We start from the raw sequence: 27,557 nt of genomic DNA, 5'->3' as shown, positions 1-27,557 counted from the left end.
CAATGGCAGGGGCTGGGGCAGTGGTTGTCGCACTTCAGTGTGTGAAAAAAATTCAAAATGCAGATTCCAGGGCCCTGCGCTGAGAGTGTGACGCTGTGGGTTTGCATGGGAACTCGGAGCCTGCATTCCTACAGCCCCCGACGTCTCGGACACCGGCGGTCCGAAGGCTGGTCTTTGGGAAACGTTGATGAGCGTGGGGTTGGTTTTCTACTGGGACCCTGACAAAGCAAGCTGCCAGCGGATACGAGGCCTGCACTGAGACACGGGCCAGCGAAGGGACCTACTGTCCCCCACGGGGCTAGGGGACGGCGCTAGCCTCTCTCCTCACGGGGCTAGGGCACAATGTTAGCCTCTCCCCCCCACAAGACTAGGGGATGGCGATAGCCTCTCCGAGCCCCATGGGGCTAGGGCACGGTGCGAGCCTCCCCCCACGGGGCTAGGGCACGGTGCTAGCCTCTCCCCCACGGGGCTAGGGCACGGTGCCAGCCTCTCCCCCACGGGGCTAGGGCACGGTGCGAGCCTCCCCCCACGGGGCTAGGGCACGGTGCTATCCTCCCCCCCACGGGGCTAGGGCACGGTGCTAGCCTCTCCCCCATTGGGCTAGGGCATGGTGCGAGCCTCTCCCCCCACGGGGCTAGGGCACGGTGCTATCCTCCCCCCCACGGGGCTAGGGCAGGGTGCGAGCCTCTCCCCCACGGGGCTAGGGCACGGTGTGAGCCTCTCCCCCACGGGGCTAGGGCACGGTGGGAGCCTCTCCCCCACGGGGCTAGGGCACGGTGCGAGCCTCTCCCCCACGGGGCTAGGGCACGGTGCTATCCTCTCCCCCACGGGGCTAGGGCACGGTGTGAGCCTCTCCCCCCCACGGGGCTAGGGCACGGTGCTATCCTCCCCCCCACGGGGCTAGGGCAGGGTGGGAATCTCTCCCCCAGGGAGCCCGGGCGGCCCAGCAGAGGGCGCGACTCCCTCTCCACTCCGAGCGCAACAGGAGCCGGCGCTGCGGGCGGGCGGGTGCAAGGCGGAGCGGACGGCCAGCAGGGACATCATGAGCGGAAATGGCCGGCACTGACCAGCAGTCCTGCAGTGACGTAACGGAGGCTTCGGCCTTCCGGGACGCACGGTGGAATCTGGCGTGCGGCCCCGCCTGCCACATCTGCTTGCAGGAGTCGCCCGCCGCCGCCGAGCCCGGGCACGGCAAGGCCCGCGCGGACCAGCAGGTGGCGCTGCCGCGCGGACGGCGCCGAGCTGCCTAGGCCGGCACACACTGCGGACGCCGGACTCGGACTGGGGAGCGGGCGGACAGACGGACTCGGACTGGGGAGCGGGCGGACAGACGGACTCGGACTGGGGAGCGGGCGGACAGACGGACTCGGACTGGGGAGCGGGCGGACAGACGGACTCGGACTGGGGAGCGGGCGGACAGACGGACTGGCCTCGCGACCGGCCCCTCAGGGTGTGGCCTCCGTGCCGCCGCCGCCGCCGCGCCGCCGCCTGCGTCACCGCGCACTCGGTCGGGCGCGTCACACGCGTGGTTTCGTTCGGTTCCTTGTGAGGGAAGCTCGGCCCCGCTTCTGAGAGGAAAGTTACCTGGCCCTAACCCTCTGGTGCTTTCTCAACGGAAATGGGAACAGTGACCTCACTCTGGCCACAGGGACAGCAGTGCATGGCGCGGCTTCTGCGCTGAGTTCTGACACTCCCCGCCTTCACTCCCGGCGTCCGAGCACCTGCTCTGTGCGCGGATGGCGGCCGAGGCCGGAGGGGCCGCTCGGGGGGTCCGCGTGGAGAAAATGAAAGGCGTGGAAAAGCCCCGCAGGTGTGTCGAGACTACGGTCAGTAGTCTGCCTCAGGGCTGGCACCATGGCCTACAAGAGCGGTTGCTAGATTTTCAGGGATTTCATGAGCCCATTCTTAAATTATCCATTTTTAACATTCAATTACATAACTTACCATGAATTAAGTCATATTTAAAACAAAGGTAATACTTAAAACTCATCACTTCCTAATTATTTTGCATTTTACAGTTATCTGAGCCAGGGATAAGCAAATTGTTTCTGTAAAGGGCCAGATAATAAACACTTTAGACTGTGCGAGCTACGTGATTTCTGTTGCAACTGTTTGACTCTGCCATTGTAGCACAAAAGCAGCCATTGATATGCTACAGGTGGAGCATACCTGATCCGAAAATCCGAAATCCAAATTGCTCCAAAAGCTGAAACTTTTTGAGCAACGATATTACACTGAAACCCAAAACACTCCTGGTCCTGAGCATTTCAGGTAAGAAATACTTAACCTATACTTAAATACATAGTCATGACTGTGTTCCAATAAAATGTTATTTACAGAAACAGGTGGTGGGCTGGGTTTGGTCCCCAAGCTGCAATTTGCCAACCCTTGGTCTGTGCTTGGGTATTTATGTCTACCATGTCTGCATGGTGGAAATGCTATATACTGCACATTCATCCTGCCATGCATCTCTTTCCAAGTCCACCTTCTGCATTGTCCCCTTGGTGGCTTGCAGTAATGGGGACATTTACACTACAAAGTTGGCAGAAGCTACAAATCAGGGCTGCCCCCTGCATCCCCAGACAGCTGGTTGTTAAACATGTGCCAGCACACCACCGGCTAATGTGGTCTGCAAAGGCCTCTTTGGGGAGGTGACCCCTAAACAGAAACCTGAAACTGCACTTAGTCCTTCTGTCCTGCAACAGTTCATCCCACCCACAATGGGCAAGCTGCAGGGCACAGTTTGGAAATACAGACAGAACCGTCTAAAGTTCGCAGAGATGGCCAGAGACAGTCAAACGCACATTTGTTTAAAATGCATACATGCCAATAACGTGACCCACACATGAGCAGCCCATTGAGCAGCTCTTCCTCTCCGAAGCCAATCAGAAGGCCCAGTAAGCACCGTGCGTCATGGCCCAAGGCCCGACTGCATTTGTTCCACAGGCTGGTGAGACCTGCCTGCCACCCCACAGAATGTGCAGGATTAGAGGTTCCCAGGTCACTTCCAATGTCTCACAAAGCTGAGGAGGGACAGGCAGGAGGAGGAAGACATCCCTGGCAAAGTCAACTTCCTCGCCAACCTGTCAAACCCTAGTGTACCTTCAAACTACTCACTTTGGAATAGGCAATATTTAAAACAGATTTGGATGTTATTTGTAAGGTGATAATTTCATACATGAAATTGAAGAGCTTTCATAAACTCCCAGAAAAGTGGTAGGGTGAAAAGAGTGGCTGCAACTTGCAAATTTCAGTTGTGCTTCTGTGGTAAGGGCCACTCGGTGATCATCCTATTCTTATGGTTTCCTGTTCAGTCTTTGCCCACCTAATTACTCTAATTATTCAGGAACTAACTGCCCCCCTTAATAAAATTCAGCACTGCAACACAGTCTACCAAAGTCAGCAACCCCCACAGACCTGCCTGCCCACAACTCAGTGCAAGGAGGGGCTTGAAGGGCTGCACAGGACACAGTCCCTTTCCAAGAACTCTCTCCTCTCCGCACAGTCAACCTGATGGTGTTTCCTTTTATATGACATCTAAAGTTCATGACATCTGAAGTTTATCCACACTTTGCAACATTTTCTAAAGAAAGAGAATAGCATCTTCATCACACCCCTTTAAGGGCATCTTTAAGTCCTCTTCACAAATAGTGAAATTTTCATCCTGCTTCCAAATCCCTTCTCCAGCCTCCAGAACACATTCACCCTCTATTTCCAGAACTCACTCTTAAGGAGCTGGGCCAGCAGCTTTACAATAAATCTTCTACTTCCCCTTTGGAGATTATCCATATCCACAATCCTTTTACTAGACCTGAAAATTCCACCAGGGAATAACAAGTTGATTCTGTCTCCCTCAGAAAACTCCACTCCTCCTGACAAGAGGTTCCCAGTCCTGGCTGCGCGTTGGACTGATATATTAATAAAAAGTTTTGATAAATACCAATTGCCTGGCCCCATCTTCAGAGATTCCAATAGGTCTGGGGTGGACAGACACAGGCGTTAGCATCTTAAAGTCTCTCCGTGTAAATGTAATGTGCAACCAGAATGGAGAGCCACTGCTCTAGGGCAGTGCACCCACTCTCTTCAGGTTACAATGAGGGACAAGGTGCCTTGGCCAGCAGGTTCCCAGGGAAAGAGGCCTAGGGTAGGGTCACTGGTTCTTCTTTCAGCCAGGTCAGCTCTCTTCTGGCAAGGATTCATTTTCACTTAACTGTCCAGATCCAGAGATGGGCTAAAGTATGTAACATCGGTCCAGAAAGTATCCAGCCATTGTTAAGATAAGGAGAACGTGGTGTGACACAGATGTAGCCTGGCAGCCGCGGAGAGTGGCTGGGCGCGCATGTGAACAATGACGACTTCACTGCACTAGTCAGTGGGGCGCTAGACGCCGCTGAGTGAGCACGTGCACTGCGTGGCCGTCACACCCAAAATCACTGAGCAAGCACAACAACGAATCTACATCAAATTTTGCCTTAAGCTTGAACATTTCTCCGCAGAAACTATTTCGATGATTCAGAAGGCTTTCGGGAACGATGCAATGAGTGCTGCAGAAATGAAAGTGTGGCACATGCACTTCAAAGATGGTCGAGGAGCTGTTGAAAGTGATCCACGTTCTGGAAGGCCTGCAACAAGCAGAACAGCTGAGAATGCTGAACGTGTGCGGGTTAGGGTAAGAGACGCCGGGAGAACTGTGTGAGGTCCCAAGGTGCCTACTGTGAAGGGGACTGAGGCGTCGTTGTGCTATGTACAATGTCTCTAGTATCTTGTGTCTTCTTTAATAAATGTCCCTATTTTTCATATTACATGGCTGGATACTTTCTGGACAATCCTGTATGTAATATCACTGTCACATTAATATACCCAAAAAGAGTCAGAAAGAATGGAACTATGAAAAAGTATGCCAACCCTTGAATCTGACAAGGAAAATCAGAGTGATGTTAAAATGGCATTGTTTTGTTGTCAGTGTGTTCATTCAATTATAGGCTGTTGAAACATAAAAAACGTTTTTTTAAGAAAAAGGGACTCACTTGGTCACGTGCAGTGGCACAATCATAACTTACTGCTGCCTCAAACTGTGATCCCCCTGCCTCAGCCTCCCAAGTAGCTGGGACTACAGGTGCATGCCACCATGCCTGACTCATTTACTTTATTTTATTTGGAGATAGGTTCTTGCTATGTTGCCCATGCTGGTCTTGAACTCCTGTCCTCAAGTGATTCTCCCACCTTGGCCCCCCAAAGTGCTAGGATTATAAGTGTGAGCCATCATGCCCAGCCAGAAATGCTCTTGAATGTACTATTAACACCAATATTGCCAACTCAGACCATTCTAGCTCCCTACTTCATACTCTAAGTGACTTACACTCCAAATAATTTCTGAAGATTTGTTTTATCTGAGAGTTACCTAAAGGAAGATCAAAGTAAACATTTCTGTTCATTTAACATCATATCGTCATTCCTCTGGTTGTTACAAAAAAGGAAAGCATTTGATTGCCTCCTTGGCAGCTGAGGTGGAACGGAACCCCTGCTCTTCAGTAAACAGCTTTGTGCCCATGTTTGTAGACGGTGAAATACAGCGCGGGAGGAACAACCTCCGACTGGAGCGGCTGAAGACTGCTGGGACGGAGCTTTAATCAGGATCACAGGTTGGAAGTGCTGAGCTGGATCAAAAAAGCACACGGACTCCTGATGCCACCGGCACGTCTAACCGAGCGAGCAGGATGAGTGTGTGAGATGCTCTGAGACAATCGTCATGGTGGCAGAGGCTTGACGGCGACAGAGATGTGCCCAGGCACAGCATTTCTCAGAGGACCCTTCTTTCCTAGCACCGTGGCAAAAACTCAAGGAGTTGTAGAGACCCAATTCCAGCTTTCCCATAACTCGAGACTCTTCCCCCAAATAAATCCAGGAAAAGGGAACCATAAAAATGTCATTTTAATGGTACAGAAATAGTAGATAGCACATATCTTTCCACAGCAGCGCTTCATTCATCTCTAAAAAGTTTAACAAAATTAAGGCTAAATCAGAGCAATCTGATAGTAAAGGGATATTTTATGTGGTGGTTTTCTTAAAGAATGTTTTCATAAATATAGGATGTTCTTCAGGCAAAAAAATAAAAAATGTTGAACAAGATACCAGAAATGGGAAATGCAGTACAAAATGTGCTCCTTTATACCAATCTACTAATAACCACAACTTCCCTGAAAAGTTTCAAATGTGACTTGTTTAAAAATGAATGTTTATGATATGACACTAAGACTTTCTGAAGTTAAAATTCCACAGTACTAGACCATTTTATAAAATAAAACCAAGGACAGTTGAGTCTCCAAATAATCCCTCTAGAATAAATAAAACTTGAAAGCAGATAGTACTTAAAGGTACGAGAGAATTATATCTGAAGTTGTGGTGCTTGAAAGGATAATCCCCCTGCAACTGGCCCTTCTCCTTGACTATGTTAAAAAAAGAAATGAAGACTTTAAAATATGATGAAATAAAAATGTCCCCACGCCAAGACAAAGGGCTAGGAAATCAAATGGGGTTCTTGAGTAGCCTGGCTACAGATACTGATGTTTACTATGACCAGGAAGGAGGAACAGATTTCTTTGCCCCTTCTTCACTCCCTGGGCCGCCTTTGCTGGTTAACTTTTTACCGCTGCTTTCTGACTCAAGAGAAACCCTTCAGCTGCTAAGAGTCTTTCCCCCTCTCCCATCTCTTCTCCCAGTATGACACCTGGAAGGAGAACAAACAAGTGCAATGCTAACTCCCTGCAGGAAGCCTCACTCTAAAATCCTAGTCTCTGACAAGAGGGACAGTCCCCAGAGACCCACAGAAACCCTGCCTTCGAACGGCCCCATGCATATCTGCTTTAAGAAGTATATCTTCCTTCTTCCTCCACTCCCTCTTCTGCACACGAGTTTCCATTGTAATTTCCCCTTCTCCTCTACCACCTTCCCTTGCTTTGGGGAATGCAAATTTTATCTTCAGTGATAGAGAATTGTGGGTGTGCCATTCACATCACCAACCCTTGGAGAAGATGGTCTTATTTTTAATTACAGGCCTTAAACACCTATTTTAAGAAGAACATCTTACTTTATGATAAAAGGACCTGTTACCCAAGAGAAAAGTCTTCCCATAGGTTGAAATTTACATCATAAAGTAGCAGATAGTAAGAAATAATGTAATTTTTTTCTTTAACTTTTAACTTTTTAACAAAACACAAATTTTGTTTTCTTCCATTTCTTTGGCTCTCAGAGCCTCAATTTCCCATAAATAAATAAAATGGAAGAAAAATATCCAGGTAATAACAAATATCCTCCTAAGACCTATTTGTGTTCCAAAGACCCCTAGGAAACAACAGGTTGAGGTACATACACTAAAACGTGTTCCTTATACAAATTCATATGTAAACACAGATAAATAATATGATAAACATCCAAGTAACCACAATGATGTAGAATAACCAATAACATTATATGATCACACAATCACAAAAAGAGAAGGGACCTCTGACATCTTCCAGTTCGGTGGTTTCAAACCTTATTGGCCATGGTCACCAGGTTCACCAGGTCAGCTTTTTGCTAACATATTTCCTACGTTCTCTTCATGAAGAGTCAGATTCAGCCAGGCCTGGCCTGGGACCCAGGAATTTGTATATTTTTCTATAAAATTCAATAGTCCAACCCTCTTGTTATACAGGGGAGGAAGCTAAAGCCCAAGAAGTCAAGAGATTATCTAAGGCTACAGAACAAGTGACAGAAAAGGGGCTAGAATCCAGGTTTCTCATCCCCTCCTTTTTCTGTGATGCCACACTGCCTCCCAAAGCCTCCCCAGACCTGTCGCCCTTGCACTTAAGCTGAGCAGCCAGTAACAGACATTCTCTTGTTGCATCAGCAGGGAAGCTGTTTGAGGGTAGGGGCATGTCTCATACTCCCTCTGACACAATCCCAGGCACCTAATAAATGTCCACTAAATACTTCTTGGTTGGCAGTTCCTCAGCCAAGACCTAATATTCTATTCTCCATTCACATCTTGGTCTATGATTCAAGTGGATTCAAAACTATCTAACTGGATAATTTTCAAGATCCAGCTATGGAGACTAGTTAATTCCTGAATAAAGATGACATGTATAAACAACCAGAAATTTGGGTGACTATAGGAGTTCCATAAGATTAATTACTATGTCTTCCCCTTATTCTCAAATTATATGAAAAAAATAAATGAATCCAAGGGAGAGGAAGAACCTGCCCATTTATCTACAGAATTTGGCAAATAAACATTTTAAAAATCCTCAACTATTATATGGAGAAAATCCTTAGCAACTGTAACAGCTATATCAAACTGATTTTTGTTACTGTTTATCTTGGTTTTCAATGTGTTTTTCCAGTTTTATAAAACACTCTTTTGTGGATGGTGTCAAAGTCCTTAATAAAGCTGACAGTGAGGGACGGGACACAATTAGCTTCTATATTGTAACATGTTTGTTCTCCTTCCCCTCTCCTCTCTCTCTGCCTCTCTCCTTCTGCCCCATAAACACACACATGTATTTATTTGGAGGTGGAAGAACATGTAGCTATGAACCATTTAGAAATAAGATGATTCTATTCTATTGTCATCTTGATTGAAGATAGAATAATGAAAAAAGGATAACCAAAACATTTAGAAACCCAACAGAAAAATATTAAAGAAAATTTAAGGTTAAAAATTAAATCAACAGGCACATTGGCCACCCGTGTCATGCAGTCCAGCCCTAATTATGCCCACTTGACAAACCAAGCATGCTGAAACAAGGAACAAGGAGGGACCACCCAGATGGAACCAGAACGGACAGGGGCAGAAGCCTTCCTGGAGGGCCCCATGGCGCTCAGGAGCAAGGGAAGGGCCAAGCCTCCCCAGGAACCACCAGAGGCGGCCCCAGGCAGCCCTGCACTGAGCACTCTCTCCCCACGTAACATTAAAAGGATGTACAGCTCCACTTGAAGAAAAGACCTTAGATCATTTATGGATGAAGCCCCTCCCACTTAAAAGAGCCCACACCCCAGGCTCTGCAGTGAGGCCTGCATCCAAACAAGGCTCTGCAGCTCCTCTACCAGGAGAGCCTGGGCAAGACAGAGCTTCCTGAACTCGTATTCTGTTTTAATTTCTACAGGAAAGGAACTTCCTTCTCTCTAATTGTTAAATCCAGTCTTACCTATAAAGTCATCCCTCAGTATCCACATGGGATTGGTTCTAGGATCCCTGTGGTTACCAAAAAGGCAGATGCTCAAGTCCCTTATATAAATGGTGTAGTATTTGCATATAACCTTCACACACTCTCCCATATACTTTACATCATCTGTAGGTTACTTATAATACCTAATACAATGTAAATGCTATGTAAATAATTGCTATACTGTACTGTTTAGAGAATGACAAGAAAAAAGTCTGTACATGTTCAATACAGCCACAACCATACTTTTAAAAAATATTTTCGACTTGTGGTTGCTTGAATACATGGATGTAGAGCCTGCAGATACCAAGGGCTGACTCTATATGGAGTCCTAATCATTTTTCCAGACAATCTTTTAAAATCACATTGACGAGCTCATTCATCCATTTCTTCATCCAACACATATTTATTACAGGACGACTGGATTTCTAGATAGTCAGAGCTAGGGGAGACCTTACACATCCTGCATCCCCAGGTGATAGAGGCAGGGCCAGCCCAGCCCAGCGTCCCTCAGCCTCGCCCCTGAGCTGTGATCCTCTCACCACCCCAACCTCAGCACACAGCAGTGCGCCATGTGCAAAATGTGTGTAATTTTTCATTTCAAAAATGAAATTACAAGATGAAAGAGTTTTTGTACCTTATTATGATTTATAAAGCTAATAAACATTAGCAAAATGGAATGATAAAACCAAAGGGTAAAAGTGCCTTTAAAAAAATAATTGCAGGGTTTGTAAAGATCCTTCATACATTTTTCACATTAAATATTTTATAAAGTCATATGCTATGTACATATGACAACTTTTTTGTCTTTCTGCATGGTTAGGATGTCATTCCAGAAAGACAACGGTACCACAAAACGACTCTCAGAGAATATACATTCCACAGCACTGACATTTATAATTTATGGTTCTAGTCCACAACCACCACTGTGGTCTATACATACACGATGGATAGTACTTAAAGAAACAGCCATTTTCTACTTACTTAATCAGAAGGAGGATGAAGCTGTTGCTAACATTTCAATAAAATATCTGATTCATAACTCAAGGGAAACCAAACTGAATTTAGTGAGAATACTGGCTGACAGATCAAACTTAAGTTCTGGACAAACTTACTGAAAATAATAGAGGTTTAAATATCTATCTCTTCAGGGAAAATTTAATGAGTAATTCTACACGCCAAATTTATTTTCTTATGGACTATATATGTGTATAAAGAGATATTATTCACTTATCACCCCAATTCTTTCATAAATTTACTGTGCCCTATTTCATAAAATAGAGCCTTCAAAATAAAAAGCCTGTTAGCTAACAGTTACTACCATGAATGAAGAGCTTCAATTGCTGAATACCCTAATCCTCCAGGAAAATTACATCAAAAATGGACATTTTATGACAGAATCATTCATTTTTCTCAAAACCAGAACAAATAGAAAATAACACTGTTAAGGGAATTTAAGTATTTTTCTGACCACTATTGCAGAAACACGGAAACTCAGCAGATTGCAGACATGCAGGAGTCAGCACTATATAGGAAAGAATTAACAAATCAAATTCAGTACACCTTTAATAACCAAATTAAAAGTAGACTCAATAAAACCAATTATTTCTTCCTCAAGGCAACCGTTAGCTACAAAGTAAAAATGATTTCATATCCTTGGTCCATAAAGAAGACACATTTATTTACATTCTCAATGGACTAAGAGAGGTTTTAAACTTGCACAATTAAAATTGTATGCTTCCAAAAATATCATATGATTAATGCACTTAACTTAAAGCTCCAGATATTAATAACTTCATTTAGACTTCTTAAAAAACCAACACAAACATACTTTCTAGAGTGCAAAATGCTTCTTATTAAATACTTCAGTAACACAAAAGCAATTTGTTTTTAAACACAGGAATCCTTTTCTGAAGGATCATCACCACAGAGACATCCATTGCCGGCAATGGACGTTGAACAGAACTGCCAGCTTGAATGAAATGCAACGTGAAAACTTTGCCTTCCATTTCTTCACCTGTCTAGATGACCCCGGCTACTTGTACAAACTCATCGTCGGGCTCTGGTACATGCACATGTACGCATCACAGAGGAGTCTTCGTGCGCAGCCCTGGATTCTTCTGGAGTCCAAGGAATGCAGATCTTCCAGGGACATCTTCAAGTATTCTCCCACCTCTGGGCACGGGGTAACTTGAGGAATGTTGAAGCCATTCTGACCACCTGTGACAAAGAGGAAGCGCTCTTTTTAGGGCAGTAAAGTTCTAAGCCCCTTTGCTGCCCTGCCCCACCAAAATAATTTCACAGTCCTACAACTCAGAAAAGGCTAATTTTCAGGATCTAAAAGATTATATCTGATATCTGAAAGTTAAAGCCTCCCTTAACTCTTAAGAGTTTTCTCATTTCTTGGTTTCTGAAAGGATTCTGGGGCCATTAATGAGTAAAACTGCTAAAAAAAAAAAAAAAAAAAAAAAAAAGAACCATATTCTGAGGTAAGCCCCACGCCTGCTTCCAGCCTTCTCTCTGTGTTCAGTCAGGGAATAATGTTACCTACACATGTGCAGGCAGGCTGCATCTTCACATTTCCATATCCTCCCCCAGACACAAGCAGCCCAGAACACTTTCCACGAGACTGTCCAATCCAGAGCAGATCTAGTAAAACGAACACTATTATATTTTCCTGAACTTTAAAAACGTATTTGTACGACTCTAACACAGTTCGTTTTACATGTCATCAGACTGTGGATGATGGTGCTCTAGGGTGTGGTGTCAGAGATTCCACAAAAGGCCCTCCTGGTTTCACACTCTGAGGGGCTTTTCCAAATGTCTGAAATCTCTATGCTTTTGAGTTACGCTGTTCAACACAAATGCTATTAATAACTGGGTCAGGGACACATCTACAGATGGCGCTCGGCTATGTCCCTCGAGTATCTAAGAGCTAAGAAAAGGCAGAAGACTCTTGGTTTAAAACTTGGGCCTCTGGTCAAGAGGCAGCCACAGGGTGTGGCTTAGGTTATTAGAGGACCACACCAGAAGACCCAGGAACTGCCCTTTAGAGAATGGCTAAAGGAAAAATTAGATGTAAGAAGAAAGAAAGAACATGAAAGTCACTCTTCACAACCGTGCCTAGGTAGAGGTGTGGCTGTTTGGCAGCATTTCATTCCTGAAACCTACTAGAGACCCTGGCACTCATTAAGTATTTGTTAAATAATGACCAAGCATCTTAGAAAATGGCCTGGCAAGTATAGTACATTCCCCATTTCAGGAAGAAACGTAGTAAATACAGAACAGGCTTATTTTTCTAAAGAGGATATTTACTTTTGTTCTTAGCTTTTGTCATTTGGAAGACAACATGGTTTAGTATAAAAAAACGTAAGCACTGAGATCAGTAAGAATGAGTTAAATATAAGCTCTGTGACCTTAGGCACCTTTAACCACAGGTTTAATAACAGAAAAATAGGAATAATTCCCATCTCACAGGGTTTAGGTAGAATGACTTCATATACTCCCAGAGAGCCTGGCCTACATGTGCTCAGTAAGTGGCTACTATGGCTTATGCAAAAAGGAGAGGAGCCTGAAAGTAAAGGACAACAAAGCTGAAAATAAAATCTCTCAGCCCTAAAGCAAGAATTGTAGGATTCTTTTTTTAACAAAGAACACATGCATGTCAAAATATCACAACAGTATTATTCCCTAGTTAGGTAGCAGGGTTGTTAATGCATTCAAGATTTAAAACTGTGTCACCAAGATAACCCTGAGAAGATTGTCTCACAAAATATCTTAGTATTCAAAATAGGTGATCCCACCATGAACTATCCCACTACAAACCAAAATGCTGCCACATGTAGAAGAAAGTTTTTCTAAATACCATCCCGATCAGCCATGCTATCAAAGAAGAGCCAGGCAGAGTCGTCCTTCCCATACTTCACAAAGGCAACATAGTGGCTTGTTTCTATACAGAGAACAGCAAATAACTCCATCTTCTGGCAAGGGATGCAGCCGTGTCTCCAGTCCCAGTCAGGTAAATCTTTGGGAAGTGACACTGGGTTGTATTTATGATTCAACCTCTTGGGATGAAGGTGGACCTAAAATGGACCATGAAGAGAATGTCATTAGTAAGCTACAGTGTTTCAAGTGAATGGACTCTACTTACTCTTACTGAATACACACCCCTTATAAAGTTCAATCTTTAGCTATCAAATAAAGGGTCAGAAAAGACATAAACAATACTATTTTATTATGAATTTTTTTAAGTTATGATTTTCAAAGACTTTTCAAAGCCTGCATCTGTTTTTAACTCTCAACAAGAGATCATCCATTAAGTGAAGGAAACTTACTTGAGTGTTGCAGGTTTTGCAAAACTGCTTGATCTTCCCAGCTGAGATGTCCGGATCATCATAGCACTCTCTGCACTCATACATTGCGAGCCCCCCACATATCCGGCACTGCCTGGGAGCTGAAACGGGGGAGTGAGGGAGAGTTACGGGGCCTTTTAAAAATGCATTTGTTTATTAAGAAGGTTAAAAATAAAAGTTATGCTTTAAAAAGAATAATATTCGTGGCTTCAAAAAATGTCTGTCCCTCTCCCATACTCTTAGGGGATTTTCTTGGACTCAAAATGTCTTCAAAGATATTTTGTCTGACCAAGGAACAATTTTTTAAAAATAGCATATTGTAGGGTGTTTTCCCTCCATTATAAAATGTCCACTGATGAAAATTCAAACATATAAGAAAGTACAAATAAAATTAAAAGCATCTGTAATTTCAGTTAGCAAGAGATAACTGTGTCAATATTATTGTAAAATTCTCCAATAATTTTATGTGTGAATATTTACATAACTATGTGTGTATGTGTGTTTATATACGTACACATATACTGAGCCCCTTCTGTAAATGTACCAATGTACTTTTCACTTAATTTTCCATCATGACTGTTTTCATATACACTGGTCTTCAAAACCATGAATTTGAATGCCAGTAGTGTCATTGTACAGATATTCAACTCATTTAACTCCCCTCTATCCCCTCTATTCCCCTCTTGTTAACATTTAGGTTGTTTCTAATTTCTTAATCATATGACAATAAGCACATTTTGCAATATAAAATACTTTTTTTCATTCAAATTATTTTTCTTAAAATAAATTCCTAGAACTAAAATTACTGGTTTGCTATATCCAGGCTCTTCAGATACTGAATTGCCTTTTAGAAGTATTGTCTCCAGTTAGATTCTTACTCACAACTAAGGAGAAGGACCTGACAGATTATTTCTTAAAAACAACAAAACAAACGAAAAAATCTTATACTTACTGTCTTCAAGTAAATCTGTTATATTTAATTCCAAAGAAGGAAAAATTTTTTTAAACAGTTTAAAGTCTTTTCCAAATCGAGGCATCTGAATAATCAGACATGATGGTGCCTATAAAAAAAGATATATATTTTTAGAATCAAAGTGCTGAAAAAAAATTTCCCTATAAAACCAAAATAGTCATGGCTGTCAAATCAAGCAATGATTTTTGCCATAAATTGACAGTCTGTAAAACAGGAACCACACACTGGACATAACAGCACTCACAAGCCACAAGTCACCAAGACCTAGCAGGAAGGAAGTTCAACAATTTTGGGTCTTAAATGATAATAATGACTACTGATAGTGGCATTTACGTTGGGTTTATATTCAATAAAGGTTTTAGAGAAATTATTTTTGCAAATGTGATACAGAAACTGTCACAGAAAGACACAATTCTTTGTATTTCAACAAAGAAATAAGTGTGGCTGTTAAGCTTTTACCAAACATTCCTTCAGAAATGAATATAATAAAAATAAAACATAAGCATGTACTACTAAAATAATGAAGACACTCAGTAGAGAGCAAAAGAAAAATAATTTATATTACTTGTTCCTTAATAAGCCAATATAAATGAATTTATTGACATTTTTGTTTCTTAATGAAGGGGGAGAAGTATACATTGTCTTTTGATATATTCAGGTAATATGACTGGGTAAAATGATAATTTTTTTTAAAAACATAAATCTTCCTTTTGCTTTAAATGACTTAAAAGTTTTCAAGTTACAAATTAGCTTGGTCTTTTCTTTGGCACCAAAAATCCAAAAAGTTCAATCTTAATCATAAGGCATTTTCTATATAGACAAGTTGAAACATTGCACATTTTTTGAAATTTGTGTTTTCATAACAGTTTGTGTTTCAAACTGTTCTCAGCTGGTTAAAATCAATAGATATCGACTCTACCAATAGTCTTTAGAATCCTTTCATATAAAATATAGTGAGTATTACTAACCTCTGCAAATTTCAGGTTACTATTGATAAAGGACCATTCTAACAACTGCTGAATGGTAGGAACTCCAACTTTCTCATTTTTTTCCATAAAAATTTGATAGAAGTAACAATCTTGTACTTTTTGACCTGCTGATCTAAAAGCATGCAGAAAAAAATATAATTTATTTATTAAATGCTTAAATCAAAACGTGAAGTTGTTCCAGTGGTATTTGAGAACAGAAAAATCATACCATCGATGATGCAGTTTGGGATAGTAAGAACGACACGGAGAAAAGAAAACTATTTGGATAAAATAATCAAATGTACTTTGCACAAGACCTTATAAATGATCCCTTGTTTTGGTTTTTATATTGACAAGTTCTCTTAGTTATTAGGAGAGAAACAATGGAATAATGACCCCAATCAAGAAGCACTGTGTGAACAATAATAACTAGAAGCTAAAATCACTTTGTTAAACTTCATAATCCAAATCTAGAAAGAAGCAAACTGCATTTAATGCTCAAAACAGGAAAATAAAACCTTACACTAATGTATTCCTGAATGTGACAGACCCTGAAAAGACCTTCTAGATCAAACTTTAATTTCTAAAATGAAGCCCCTGAGATTCAGGGAAGGAGAATGACTTCCCAGCATGTCAAAGGAAGAACTAGGTAAGGAACCCAGGTATAACCTGGGTTATAATAATAAGCTAACAACCATTTACTATGCTTTCTGCTAAAGTATGTTGTCCTCTAAATGATCACTCATTTATTCAACAAATACCAAGTAAATGCCTACCACAGGGTGTCCCAAAAGTCTCCACACAAATGAAACATTTTGTAAAATTTTATAATGAATATTTTGTAAGTAATGATACTTTAGCTACAGGTTCCCAGTTTCCCTATGTGTAGTGACTTTCGGGACAACCTATATATGCCAATCACAGTGTTACCCTTATGTTAAACATTTTTCTTTCTAAGTATTTTACTACAGAATGCTGTTAATCTTTAAAACTAACTATACCAAAAGGATTAATAATCTTTAAGTCTACCATTTACCTTTTTAGTAGAATTTCTGGATATAAACTCAGACTATTTATATCTAGACTTATATCTAGATTTCAAGATTGGGGGGGAAAATATTAACATAGTTTTCATAACAAAATCTCAGCTATTCGGAGACCAATCTGCAGAAAGCCTCAGCTTCCCAAAGCAACTTGTACCCAAAATGAACAAAATTTATTTGGTAACAAAACAGGAGATCCTTAAGAACCTACAACAAATAAAAACAGATGATAACCAAAAAACATGCAGGTTATGCTATACCAATATTTTAATTGGTTGTTGATGACTACAAAAGGCCAGATTTTTTCTGTGAAAGCCCCAAAGCATAGAAAACTAATAGGCAACAGAAAAAAATAAGACAAGAAACTAAGAAACGAGAAAGTAGTAGAGTCAGTAGTTACAACAAGTAGAAACAATAATGGCAGCGGGAGAGAAGGGATGGTGGTTGAAGGAAGTATGGCATTGCAGATGCTGAGAGCAGGGACCCAGAAATGAGGATGAAGAAGACAACAGCTTTGTGACACTGGGGCAGGAGAACAGCAGAGGGGGAACAGCCATCACTCAAACTTCATTTCTAAAGTTTTAGAAGGGTAAAACCCTAGAGAATCACAACAAAGTTGGTGCTACTGAACAGAACTGTGCAATTTAGATTATAGTTTTCCACTAAGGAAAACCTAAGGGAAGAAGGCTACAACTGTGTTAACTTGAAAATAAAATTGACAATTGCAGAGAAGATAAAAACACTTGGAATATATCATTTGAGTCTATCTACCTTTGTGACACAGATCACAATGGATAGCCACTAAAATTCTTCACAGATTCTGGGTTACCCAGCAATATGGAATATAATACAGATATGGTATGTCCATAGAATAAGAAGACCCAGACCATGTCCTACAATGAGAGTTACTCAGTAATACAGTCTGAAAATTTCCCTCCATCTTTGCTTCTTGATTGCTGAGGTTATTCCATTCTTTTTCTTGGAATATTTTGCCACCAATCACCATGCTTTCTTGCTAGTGGCTATGACTTTAGTTTCGCCTTGCCTTTAACACTACACATGCAATTCATCACTACTATTATTACTATCGCTGTTGCTGTCTTTTAGATGTGAAGGCTTAATTTACCCAAATTTACCAATTTCTTCATTCTTCCTTATTTCTTGCATTCCACTCTCTTATTCTAAATTCAATTTTGTTTTACTAAAGTATATCCTGGATAAGTCTCTGAATGGTTATTCAGTCCTAGTTCTTCCTGCTCAGGAATTCTGAATATCTTTACCCTTAGAATTTAAGTGTATTAAAAATTCTGAAAATTCTTCAGCTATTATTCCTTGAAACATTGCTTTTTCCCTATTCTCTCTAGTGTCTCTTTCTGGAAATCCAGTCAGAATCTATCTTCCCTGTCTCTTGTGCATTTTTTCTAGTTTTCTCTTTATTCCTTTGGGCTACATTCTGGGTACTTTCTTCAACTCTATCTTCCAAATGAGCGATTCTCTCTTCAGCTGTGTATACTGCCTCCAGTGAGGTACCCCCTCCCACCCATCATGATATATTTTCTATTTCTGGAAATTCTGTTTTACTTTATTTGATTTTGTTTGTTACCAAATCTGTTTTTATTTTCCATTGGTATCTAGTTCTTCTTTTGTCTCTTCAAATCATTTAGGAATATCTTTTAGATATCTTTCAGGCTCTTTTAGACTATTTTATTATTACAGATTTTTAAGGTACTCATCCTCCTATTGTTGCCTTAACTAACTCTCCCTCAATCAGAAAGAAAGGCAAGAGGAGGGGAAGAATGACATTTGAAAAAATAGAGCTAACTTAAAATTATTTTTTAAACAGTGATTCTCAATATGAAGAGGTTGCTTGGGGGGTGGGTGGGACAGTGCAAGAACTTCCCGGGGCCCTTTCAAATCCACGAGGCCTTAAGACTCTAAGATATATTCCCGGATGTGCCTGGCCCCTCTGTATGCCTTCTGAGGATCACTGCAGTATCCAGCCTATGTTATAACTGGGAGTGTATTACATCCCTTAAGTGGTGAACTAGGAAAAAAAATGAAAACAAATGTTTTAGGCATCTATAATTTATCTCTTTAAAATTAAAAACAAAATTGTCTTTTTTCCTCCCAAAGTACCTGCTAGGTTTCCTATATCATATGTTAAATATATCTTTTCTTCTCTTTTATGTTTGGAAGCCAACCTTTCAGTGTAGACACTGAAATACTACATATCACTAATTCTATTTCTGAGCTTTCTATTTAGTTTTATTAATCCATATTTCTAATATTATACCAGTATTACACACCATTTTAATGTCTATAGCTTTGCCTTTATAGCTTATAATAGAACTATTTTCTAAACTAATTCTTCAATATTTTTACCCACTTCATTTTGTAGAGAACTCTAAAATCACTTTCCTAAGTTCTAAAAATAAAGTTAAGATCGTATTTATGTGCAAATTAATTCATAAAAATTAACATATTTAATCTTCCTTCCTAGAACACAATCTTTCTCACTAATTAATCAAATCCTCCTTTAGCTCTGCATAAGTCTTTTTAAAAATCTACTCAATAAAATTGATTTCTTGGTATTTTATACTTTCATGAAGTATAAAATTATTCTTTTTCATATTTGCTTGAAGGTATACAGAAATGTTATTGATTTTCCCATGGTTTTTTTACACAGCTAAATTATAAATTCTGTTGTTAATTATAGTATTTTCTAGACAATTCTCTAGGATTTCCTAGGTACACATATGGTTATTACCATCTTTGAATAGACAATAAACGTGAGCTCTTGATATTTATGTACTGTGTCTCACTTCATTAGTTACAATTTCCCAAATGATATCAAACCACAATGTGGCAGTATCCATGCTTCCTTCTCCTAGCCCATCAACCCAACACTGGCATCAGACGGTCACTTAGGACATAAGTGAGTAAGAGTACTTGTCTACGGTTAGCTTTTAGGGAAATGTATTGTACATGACCAAGATTCTCAATAGAGAAACCCAGGTTAAAATGTAAAAAGGACCACTGTTTAGACTATGAACATTCAAACTATCCTGAAAGTTTAGCCATTTAGAACATTTCACCAAGAACTTGAACTGCATTCAATTCAAGGCTTTCATTCAACATGGGGTGTGGGGGAAGACCAAGTTACACAACTAAAAACAAGAAAGCTAATTTAAAGATAAATTAATTCTCTGATAGGTACACAAAAACAGTGTTCTCAAAGTGATTAGTTAAAATGAGATTCTCCTAAAAGGTTCATTAATTTAAGTTACAAAAATATTTATATACAGTTTCATAAGAAAATGATTTGTAATAATACTTATCACTACATTTAAAATTAAAAATACAAATTTATATTGGATTTGTTCTCCAAGTTAAGTATGGTATTATGGAGAGGACAATGAATAAAATTAATTGCACCATATTCATCTAGCATATTAAGAGCTCTATATAAATACAATATGAAGTAATCACCAAGGAAATTATTTCTACTCAGTGACGGCAGTAGAAGTGAGGACTGTCTACTTTTCCAATTCTTCTAGAACAATTTAAAAGTTACCTTATTTTTAGCAATGGCTCTACCCTTAAAATATGATGAAATAAGATATTCAAGAATTCTTCAGGATCTAGAAGAAAATGTAAAATCAAATCAGTCACAGACAAAATTTTTTTTTTTTTTTTTGAGACAGAGTCTCGCTTGTTGACCAGGCTAGAGTGAGTGCCGTGGCGTCAGCCTAGCTCACAGCAACCTCCAACTCCTGGGCTCAAGCAATCCTCCTGCCTCAGCCTCCCGAGTAGCTGGGACTACAGGCATGCGCCACCATGCCCGGCTAATTTTCTATATATATTAGTTGGCCAATTAATTTCTTTCTATTTATAGTAGAGATAGAGTCTTGCTCTTGCTCAGGCTGGTTTCGAACTCCTGACCTCAAGCAATCCGCCCGCCTCAGCCTCCCAGAGTGCAAAATTTTTAATCATTCTATTTTTTATTTATAAGTCATATTTCTTACTGAATTCAATTTCATTCCTTCAATATTAATAGTTTTTAAGTTTTCCTGACAAAGGAAAAATACAAAGATATTGTAAAGTATTATGTTTCAACTTTGTTATAACTTTATTGCTTTTAAAGAGTATAGTAATTCACAAATAGCGAAATAATTAATTTGGGGGGGTATAAGATAAGTGGAATAAAACCTGAAGTATGCCCTGTTTTTTCCTGCTATTTAAATAATGTTCAAGCCTTGAAACATTATAGCTGGTTACAATATGCTGCTAACAAGTTCAAAGACAAGCATTGAATCTGTAAGTCCATCAGCTATGAAGAGATTAAAACTGTTAAACTTCATTCTTATCAGCAGTTTTGTAACTCCCTTTCAGAACAAGGAAAACAAAGTAGGAAAATATAGATGACTCCACACAACCCTTTACCACAGAAAGAGAAACAATTCAGAATATTATTGCTGGATGGAAAGGGAAGAATGTTTTATTTAACGTTAACTGCCATGTAAATTGTATTTAACTCACGCTAGTTTTGAGCCTGGGACCTCGTGAAGCGTATGTAACTCATACGTCCCTTTACCTTGGGAGCTGTGTGAAGTGAATTATTTTTCAAGCTGCATGTAACTTACACATAGAAAACAATAAAAAATAACAAATTTTTCATTAAATTAGAAAGCGTCATTTTGTTTTCAAAGTTTTTATTCTATTTCAGTAATAAAACATTGTGGCCCCAAGGAAAAATTTTTCTTTCTAATGTGGCAATCAATGTGTTAAGCATTTAATATGCTAGAACCAGGCATATTCTGAAAGGGGTTCATTATTCCACATTATCATTCACTCTTGGAAGACACTAGGATAAGAGAAGAGTTTACAAAAAGAGGAGAAAATTATATATCACATAGAAACTAACTTGTTATTTAAAATAAAACCCAAAACAACATGTACATTTCAGCTAATAATTTAGCATATGAATATGATTTCTAGTTATTTTTAATGAATATACTATAAATTAAGATAGTCACCTTTTTCTTCAGAGGTAAATCCTGATGCAGCTTCTACTTTTTCAAGTATTTTCCTCAGTTTCATAATTTTTGTGGCACACACATATCCATATCTATATGTTAGTAAAAAAACATTAATTGATAGTGGCATATATATTAAATTATATAACACATCTTAAGAATCACACATTTCTCATACAACTCCAACACATCATAAATCAATAGGCTAAACAATTGTTTTGAAGAATACAATTATAGGCTGCTTCTTGAAGTTTGAAAAATTAAAGATATAGAACCAGAATTATCCTAGATACTATTATACATCTTACATTTGTCACATATTAATACAAGAAAAATATTTTTTAACAAGTTAGTGATGAGTATGCAATTTTGAAAGAGAAAAGTCCTTTTAATACCAAAGGGTGGAAGAATATACCATGCTCATGGGTCAGCAGAATTAGTATTGTTAAAATGTCTGTACTACCCAAGTGACCTACAGAGTCAATGCAATCCCTATTAAAACACCATCATCATTTTTCACAGATATAGAAAAAATAATTTTATGCTTCATATGGAACCAGAGAAGACCCCGTATAGAAAAAGCAATCCTAGGCAATAAAAACAAAATAGGAGGTATCAATTTACCAGACTTCAAACTATACTACAAGGCTATAGTAATTAAAACAGTTTGGGAATGGCACAAGAACAGGGACATTGACCAGTGGAACAGAACAGAGAACCCAGATATAAAACGATCCGCACATAGCCATCTAATCTTTGACAAAGCAGACAAAAACATACACTGGGGAAAACAATCCTTATTCAATAAATGTTGCTGGGAGAACTGGATGGCCACATGTAGAAGACTGAAACAGGATCCACACCTTTCACCTCTCACAAAAATCACCTCACGCTGGGTAACAGACTTGAACCTTAGGGGTGAAACTATTAGAATTCTAGAGGAAAATGCTGGAAATACTCTTCTACACATTGGCCTAAGCAAAGAATTTATGAAGAAGACCCCAAAGGCAATCACAGCATCAACAAAAATAAATGGGACCTGATCAAATTCAAAAATTTCTGCACAGCCAAAGAAACTATCAAAGAGCAAACAGACAACCCACAGAATTGGAGAAAATTTTCACAAGCTACACATCCAATAAAGGGCTGATAACTAGAATATATTTAGAACTCAGGAAAATCAGCAAGAAAAAATCAAACAACCCTATCAATAAGTGGGCAAAGGACATGAACAGAAATTTTTCAAAAGAAGATAGAATAATGGCCAATAAACATATGAAAAAATGTTCAACATCTCTAATCATCAGGGAAATGCAAATCAAAACTGCAATGAAATATCACTTATTTCCAGTAAGAATGGCCTTTATCAAAAAGTCTCCAAACAATAAATGTTGGCATGGATGCAGAAAGAGAGGAACACTCCTACACTGCTGGTGGGACTGCAAACTAGTGTAAGCTCTGTGGAAAGCAATATGGAGATACCTTAAAGCGATACAAGTAGATCTACCATTTGATCCAGCAATTCCACTACTGGGCATCTACCCAAAAGATCAAATGACACTCTACAAAAAAGACACCTGCACTTGAATGTTTATAGTAGCACAATTCACAATTGTAAAGTTGTGGAAATAACCCAAGTGCCCATCAATACATGACTGGATTAATAAAATGTGGTATATGTATACCATGGAGTACTATTCAGCTTTAAGAAACAATGGTGATATAGCACCTATTGTGTTTTCCTGGATAGAGCTGGAACCCATTCTACTAAGTGAAGTATCTCAAGAATAGAAAAACAAGCACCACATGTGCTCACCAGCAAATTGGTATTAACAGATCAACACCTAAGTGGACATACAGGAATAACATTTATCGGGTGTCGGGCAAGTGGGAGGGGGTAGGAGGGGATGGGTTTATACAAACATAATGAGTGAGATGTGCAACATTTGGGGGATGGTCACACTTGAAGCTCTGACTCAAGGGGGGAGGGGGCCATGGTCAATATACGTAACCTTAACATTTGTAACCCCCATAATATGCTGAAATTTAAAAGAAAAGAAAATACCAAATGGTGAAATAGCCACCAAGGGAAATGGGAGAGGGCATTAATAGAAATTAAAAATCTAAAATCTGCAATCAAACCATATAAGCATATCAGCATAATTATGACATTTTCTCTCATCTTTTTCTGAAGACAGGACACATTCATTCAGTTAAATGTCAACGTAAAATGTTAATTCTAAAAACTGCTTCAGAAGAGAACTTTGTGGCCACCATTGGCTTAATAAGGGCAAGTCAGGACTAGCTAATCTTATATCCATTTTTTATGCTGACTATTCATTCACTCATCAGCTCCCTGCAACCAACATGTATTGAGCATCTACCACTTAACACAGTGATCCAACCTGCTCGCCACTGGGAATACAAAATGAGTACGCAGTATCTCCACCATTGAGAAGCTTGCAATGGAGAAAGCCGAGGTTTCAGTATCAAAACCTGTGAGCTATAACACTGATATGAATGCTGCAGCCAAGGGAATCTGGATAGCAACAGGGCATCTAACAAGTTTCTTACTGTGGACAGGGGACAAAGTGTGATTAATTATGATTCTTACCTGGATGGACAATAGCATTCAAAGAATGTTTATTAATTAAATTATAGTGTTTTCGAAGTAAGGAATGAAGTGCCTTAGAATTTTGGATTTGACCTGTCTTGTTCCAGTATTAATTACTTGGGGGTAAAAAAATAGAAAGTATGTTTGAAAATTTGCATAAGACAAAATAATTAATGTAAAAATCAAGACTAGAGAATTCATTACAGAATTTAAGGAAAATAAAAGATATAAACAGGGACATTTATTCTCTTATAATTTACTTTCCTAGTCATGTGATATAATAGGTTATTTAGAATGTTCATTTATTTCAGTATCCTTTTTTGGTAAAAAGCTTACATAAAACTATTTTAATCATTAAATAAAAAAAAAGTATGTCACAAGATTTAAATTTATCTTAATATGGACTTTAAATTAGTTTGCTTTCTATATTCCATTTGAACAAGTTTGTTTTATGATCTATGGTCCTAATTCTTCATAGTTTAAATTTTATAATGTGACATTATCACATATCACTACCACCACCTATTCAAAGTCTTTACTAGATGTCTCCTGTCACTTGTGCTTGTACCATTACAACTTGCTGCCTGGGGCCAAAATAAGACACATTTATAATTCCTAAACTAGGAAATGGAACAAGAATCACCTTTTTAAAGGAGGTGGAAAGAGGTCTAAATATATCCTTTCACATGTTACTAAACTATATCTCATCAGTTGCTAGTATTAATACAAAAGTATTAAATACTAGCTATTCTATAAATAAAAAATTCCACTTGCTCCTTTTCTTTCTTTTTTCTTTTTTTTTTTTTTTTTTTTGAGACTGTCACCCAGGTTGGAGTGCAGTGACACAATCATAGCTCACTGTAACCTCAACCTCCTGAGTTCAAGGGATCCTCTGGCCTCAGCCTCCCAAGTAGCTAGAACTACAGGCATGCACCACCATGTCTAGCTAATTTTTTTTTATTTTTTGTAGATACAGGGTCTTACTATATTGCCCAGGCTGGTCTCTAACTCCTGGCCTCAAGCAATCTTCCCACATCAGCCTCCCAAAGTGCTGAGATTACAGGCATGAGCCACCACGCTTGGCCTCTTGTTCCTTTTCTTTCAGATAAAATTAAGTTTAAGAAGCCAGACTATACCAATATATAGCATGATTATGTTAGGGGTAGTAGTGGAATAAACTATTTCAAAAGATAAGAACCCCAAGTACTATATATCAGTTTTTCTAAACCTACTGCAATTACTAAACTACAGTATACTCTACCAAAATGGTTTAAGTAATTTCATGGAATATACTATGTTCTATACCTTGGCAAGATTTACAAAATTAAATAAGCAAAGAAAGTACAAGGACCAAAGGTTAAAACAATTTATTTTTCACCAAGAGAACTAATTTTCATCCATTTCTTATTACTTCAAAGCAGGGTATAAATTAATTACTGTATCAGTAAACAGCAAGTAGGACGCCATGTAATAGCAAAGTAACTATGTATCTTCTACTTACATTCTCAGAGGATTAACAATTTCTGTCCTCAGTAGCTCTTGAGTTTCACTGTAATATTCTACATCATTCTTTTCTTTGGGTCTAAGTAACACAGTGTCCAGAACAGAACTAAAAGCAAATAAACTGCAAAATAAAAAGAATATTTTTATTCATGTTAGAAATGTAATTTTCAAGAAACAGATTCTAAAAAGAAGCAGAAGAGGAAAAAAAAAAAAGCAAAGTGTAAAACAAATAACATAACAATTTATGTTTTTCCCATTAACACAAGTACCCAAAACCCCTGTGAAGATTCCTGTGATTCAATCACTGAGACCTAGAGACCCTTTCAGGTTAAGAATACTAGTACTAAGAACACATACAATAGATTGACAGTGTTAAAAGATAAAAATGTGCCTGTAGCATATTAAGAAAGAAAACTTCTTTGCAAAAGTTGAAAGAGGGCCTACAAATTTGAGTATTACAAACAGACAGCAGAGGAGGAAGTTTGGAAACTATTTCGCAAGGTGTATCACTACCCAGTATCATACTTCTCTCTCCCCATGTCCATTCGCAAAGATCTAAATTTCTTTAAATGTTAAAATCACTCATGAGTGACTAACAGCAGTAACTTGCTGATATCAAAGAAAAAGAAAATTTGGCTGTTAATACAGATTTTTATCAGGAAATCTAGAGAATATTCTATCAATGCTGCAAGGCTTGTTTTTGTTAACACATCTGAGAAACTGAAAGTATTTTTTTTTTTTTACAGAGTGTCACTCTGTTGCCCGGCTAGAGCAACATGGTGTCAGCCTAGCTCACAGCAACCTCAAACTCCTGGGCTCAACCAATCCTTCTGCCTCCTCCTCCCAAGTAACTGGGACTACAGGTACCATGCCCAGCTAATTTTTTCTATATATTTTTAGTTGTCCAGCTAGTTTCTATTTTCTTTTATAGTAGAGACGGGGTCTTGCTCTTGCTTCGGCTGGTCTTGAACTCCTAAGCTCAAACATTCCACCCACCTCGGCCTCCCAGAGTGCTAGGATTAAAGGCGTGAGCTACCGCACCTGGCCTGAAAGTATTTTGCAAACAAAATGGCCTGTTAGTTTTATTCTCCCTACTTTAAAAATCTGAACATCCCTTATTAACTTCCTAATTCTTACGACATGGCTGTACTGGCAGTGTACAATCCTCAGAGTTTAAAGACTGTTTGTTCAATCCTCAGAGCCTAAAGATTTTTGCCACGTTAAATTGTTTCACTTTGGAAAAAAACTTACCTATACCAGGCAATAGTGATTCCACTTAAAATAATTTTTTTAAATAATGTAGTTTTATGATTGCCTTTACCTCCTAAAACAAATACAGCACACATCATCCAATGGCCTATCACAAATCATGTTATTTGATATATACACAAAGATTTCCCAGATACCTCGGTATAACTGTTCCACTTATAACTGTATCACTCAGCAATTACTCATTATAATTACATTACTTTTTATGGTAATGTTTTGGACACAGAAACTTGAGATAAAATTTAATAAATTACAAGCAGTATATTATGAAAAGCAAATCTTTCTTTCCTGACCCCTAATCACTTGGTTTCTCTACTCAGAGGAAGTTGGCAATTTCTTTCACATACACACACGCATGTATCCCTGCCTATATGACACTGTCTCTACCTGCATTAATTTTAAACTTACCAGAATAAGGTTGAGTCTAAGTAACAAGAATTATAATGACCTTGGATACCTTTCTTCTTTCCAATCATTATCTCTAAACCTTCTTTTTCCATTTTTGGTGGAGTATTTTCTTCTACTACTTCACTTAAGTAGCCTCCAAATGCTGAAAAGATTTTTAAAAATGTAAATGAATTCTTTTAAACTATTGC

At 39.2% G+C, this 27,557-nt stretch overlaps 1 protein-coding gene and 1 long non-coding RNA gene across 5 annotated transcripts in view; both read right to left on the bottom strand.

The window, feature by feature from the left end:
• LOC105871202 (uncharacterized) overlaps positions 1–1,456 on the bottom strand; it is a 37,268-nt gene extending 35,812 nt beyond the window's left edge. The window contains exon 1 of the long non-coding RNA XR_012913668.1: positions 1,068–1,456. This is a non-coding gene — a long non-coding RNA (uncharacterized LOC105871202). The remainder of the gene's footprint in view (positions 1–1,067) is intronic.
• Positions 1,457–5,912: 4,456 nt separating this feature from the next.
• Positions 5,913–27,557, bottom strand: part of CYLD (CYLD lysine 63 deubiquitinase) — a 67,345-nt gene continuing 45,700 nt past the window's right edge. For all 4 annotated transcript variants that reach the window (XM_012764429.3, XM_075995626.1, XM_012764427.3 and 1 more), the window contains 9 exons: positions 27,370–27,511; positions 25,691–25,813; positions 21,576–21,667; positions 20,114–20,180; positions 15,497–15,629; positions 14,508–14,616; positions 13,538–13,656; positions 13,069–13,285; positions 5,913–11,423 (listed from right to left, as the gene is read on the bottom strand). In XM_012764429.3, the coding sequence (XP_012619883.1) occupies positions 11,239–11,423; positions 13,069–13,285; positions 13,538–13,656; positions 14,508–14,616; positions 15,497–15,629; positions 20,114–20,180; positions 21,576–21,667; positions 25,691–25,813; positions 27,370–27,511 (1,187 nt within the window). In that variant the 3' untranslated portion in view covers positions 5,913–11,238. The remainder of the gene's footprint in view (positions 11,424–13,068; positions 13,286–13,537; positions 13,657–14,507; positions 14,617–15,496; positions 15,630–20,113; positions 20,181–21,575; positions 21,668–25,690; positions 25,814–27,369; positions 27,512–27,557) is intronic.

This window comes from Microcebus murinus, chromosome 20 (assembly GCF_040939455.1).
Source record: "Microcebus murinus isolate Inina chromosome 20, M.murinus_Inina_mat1.0, whole genome shotgun sequence".
Lineage (NCBI taxonomy): Eukaryota > Metazoa > Chordata > Mammalia > Primates > Cheirogaleidae > Microcebus > Microcebus murinus.
This window is presented reverse-complemented; position numbering and strand designations above follow the sequence as displayed.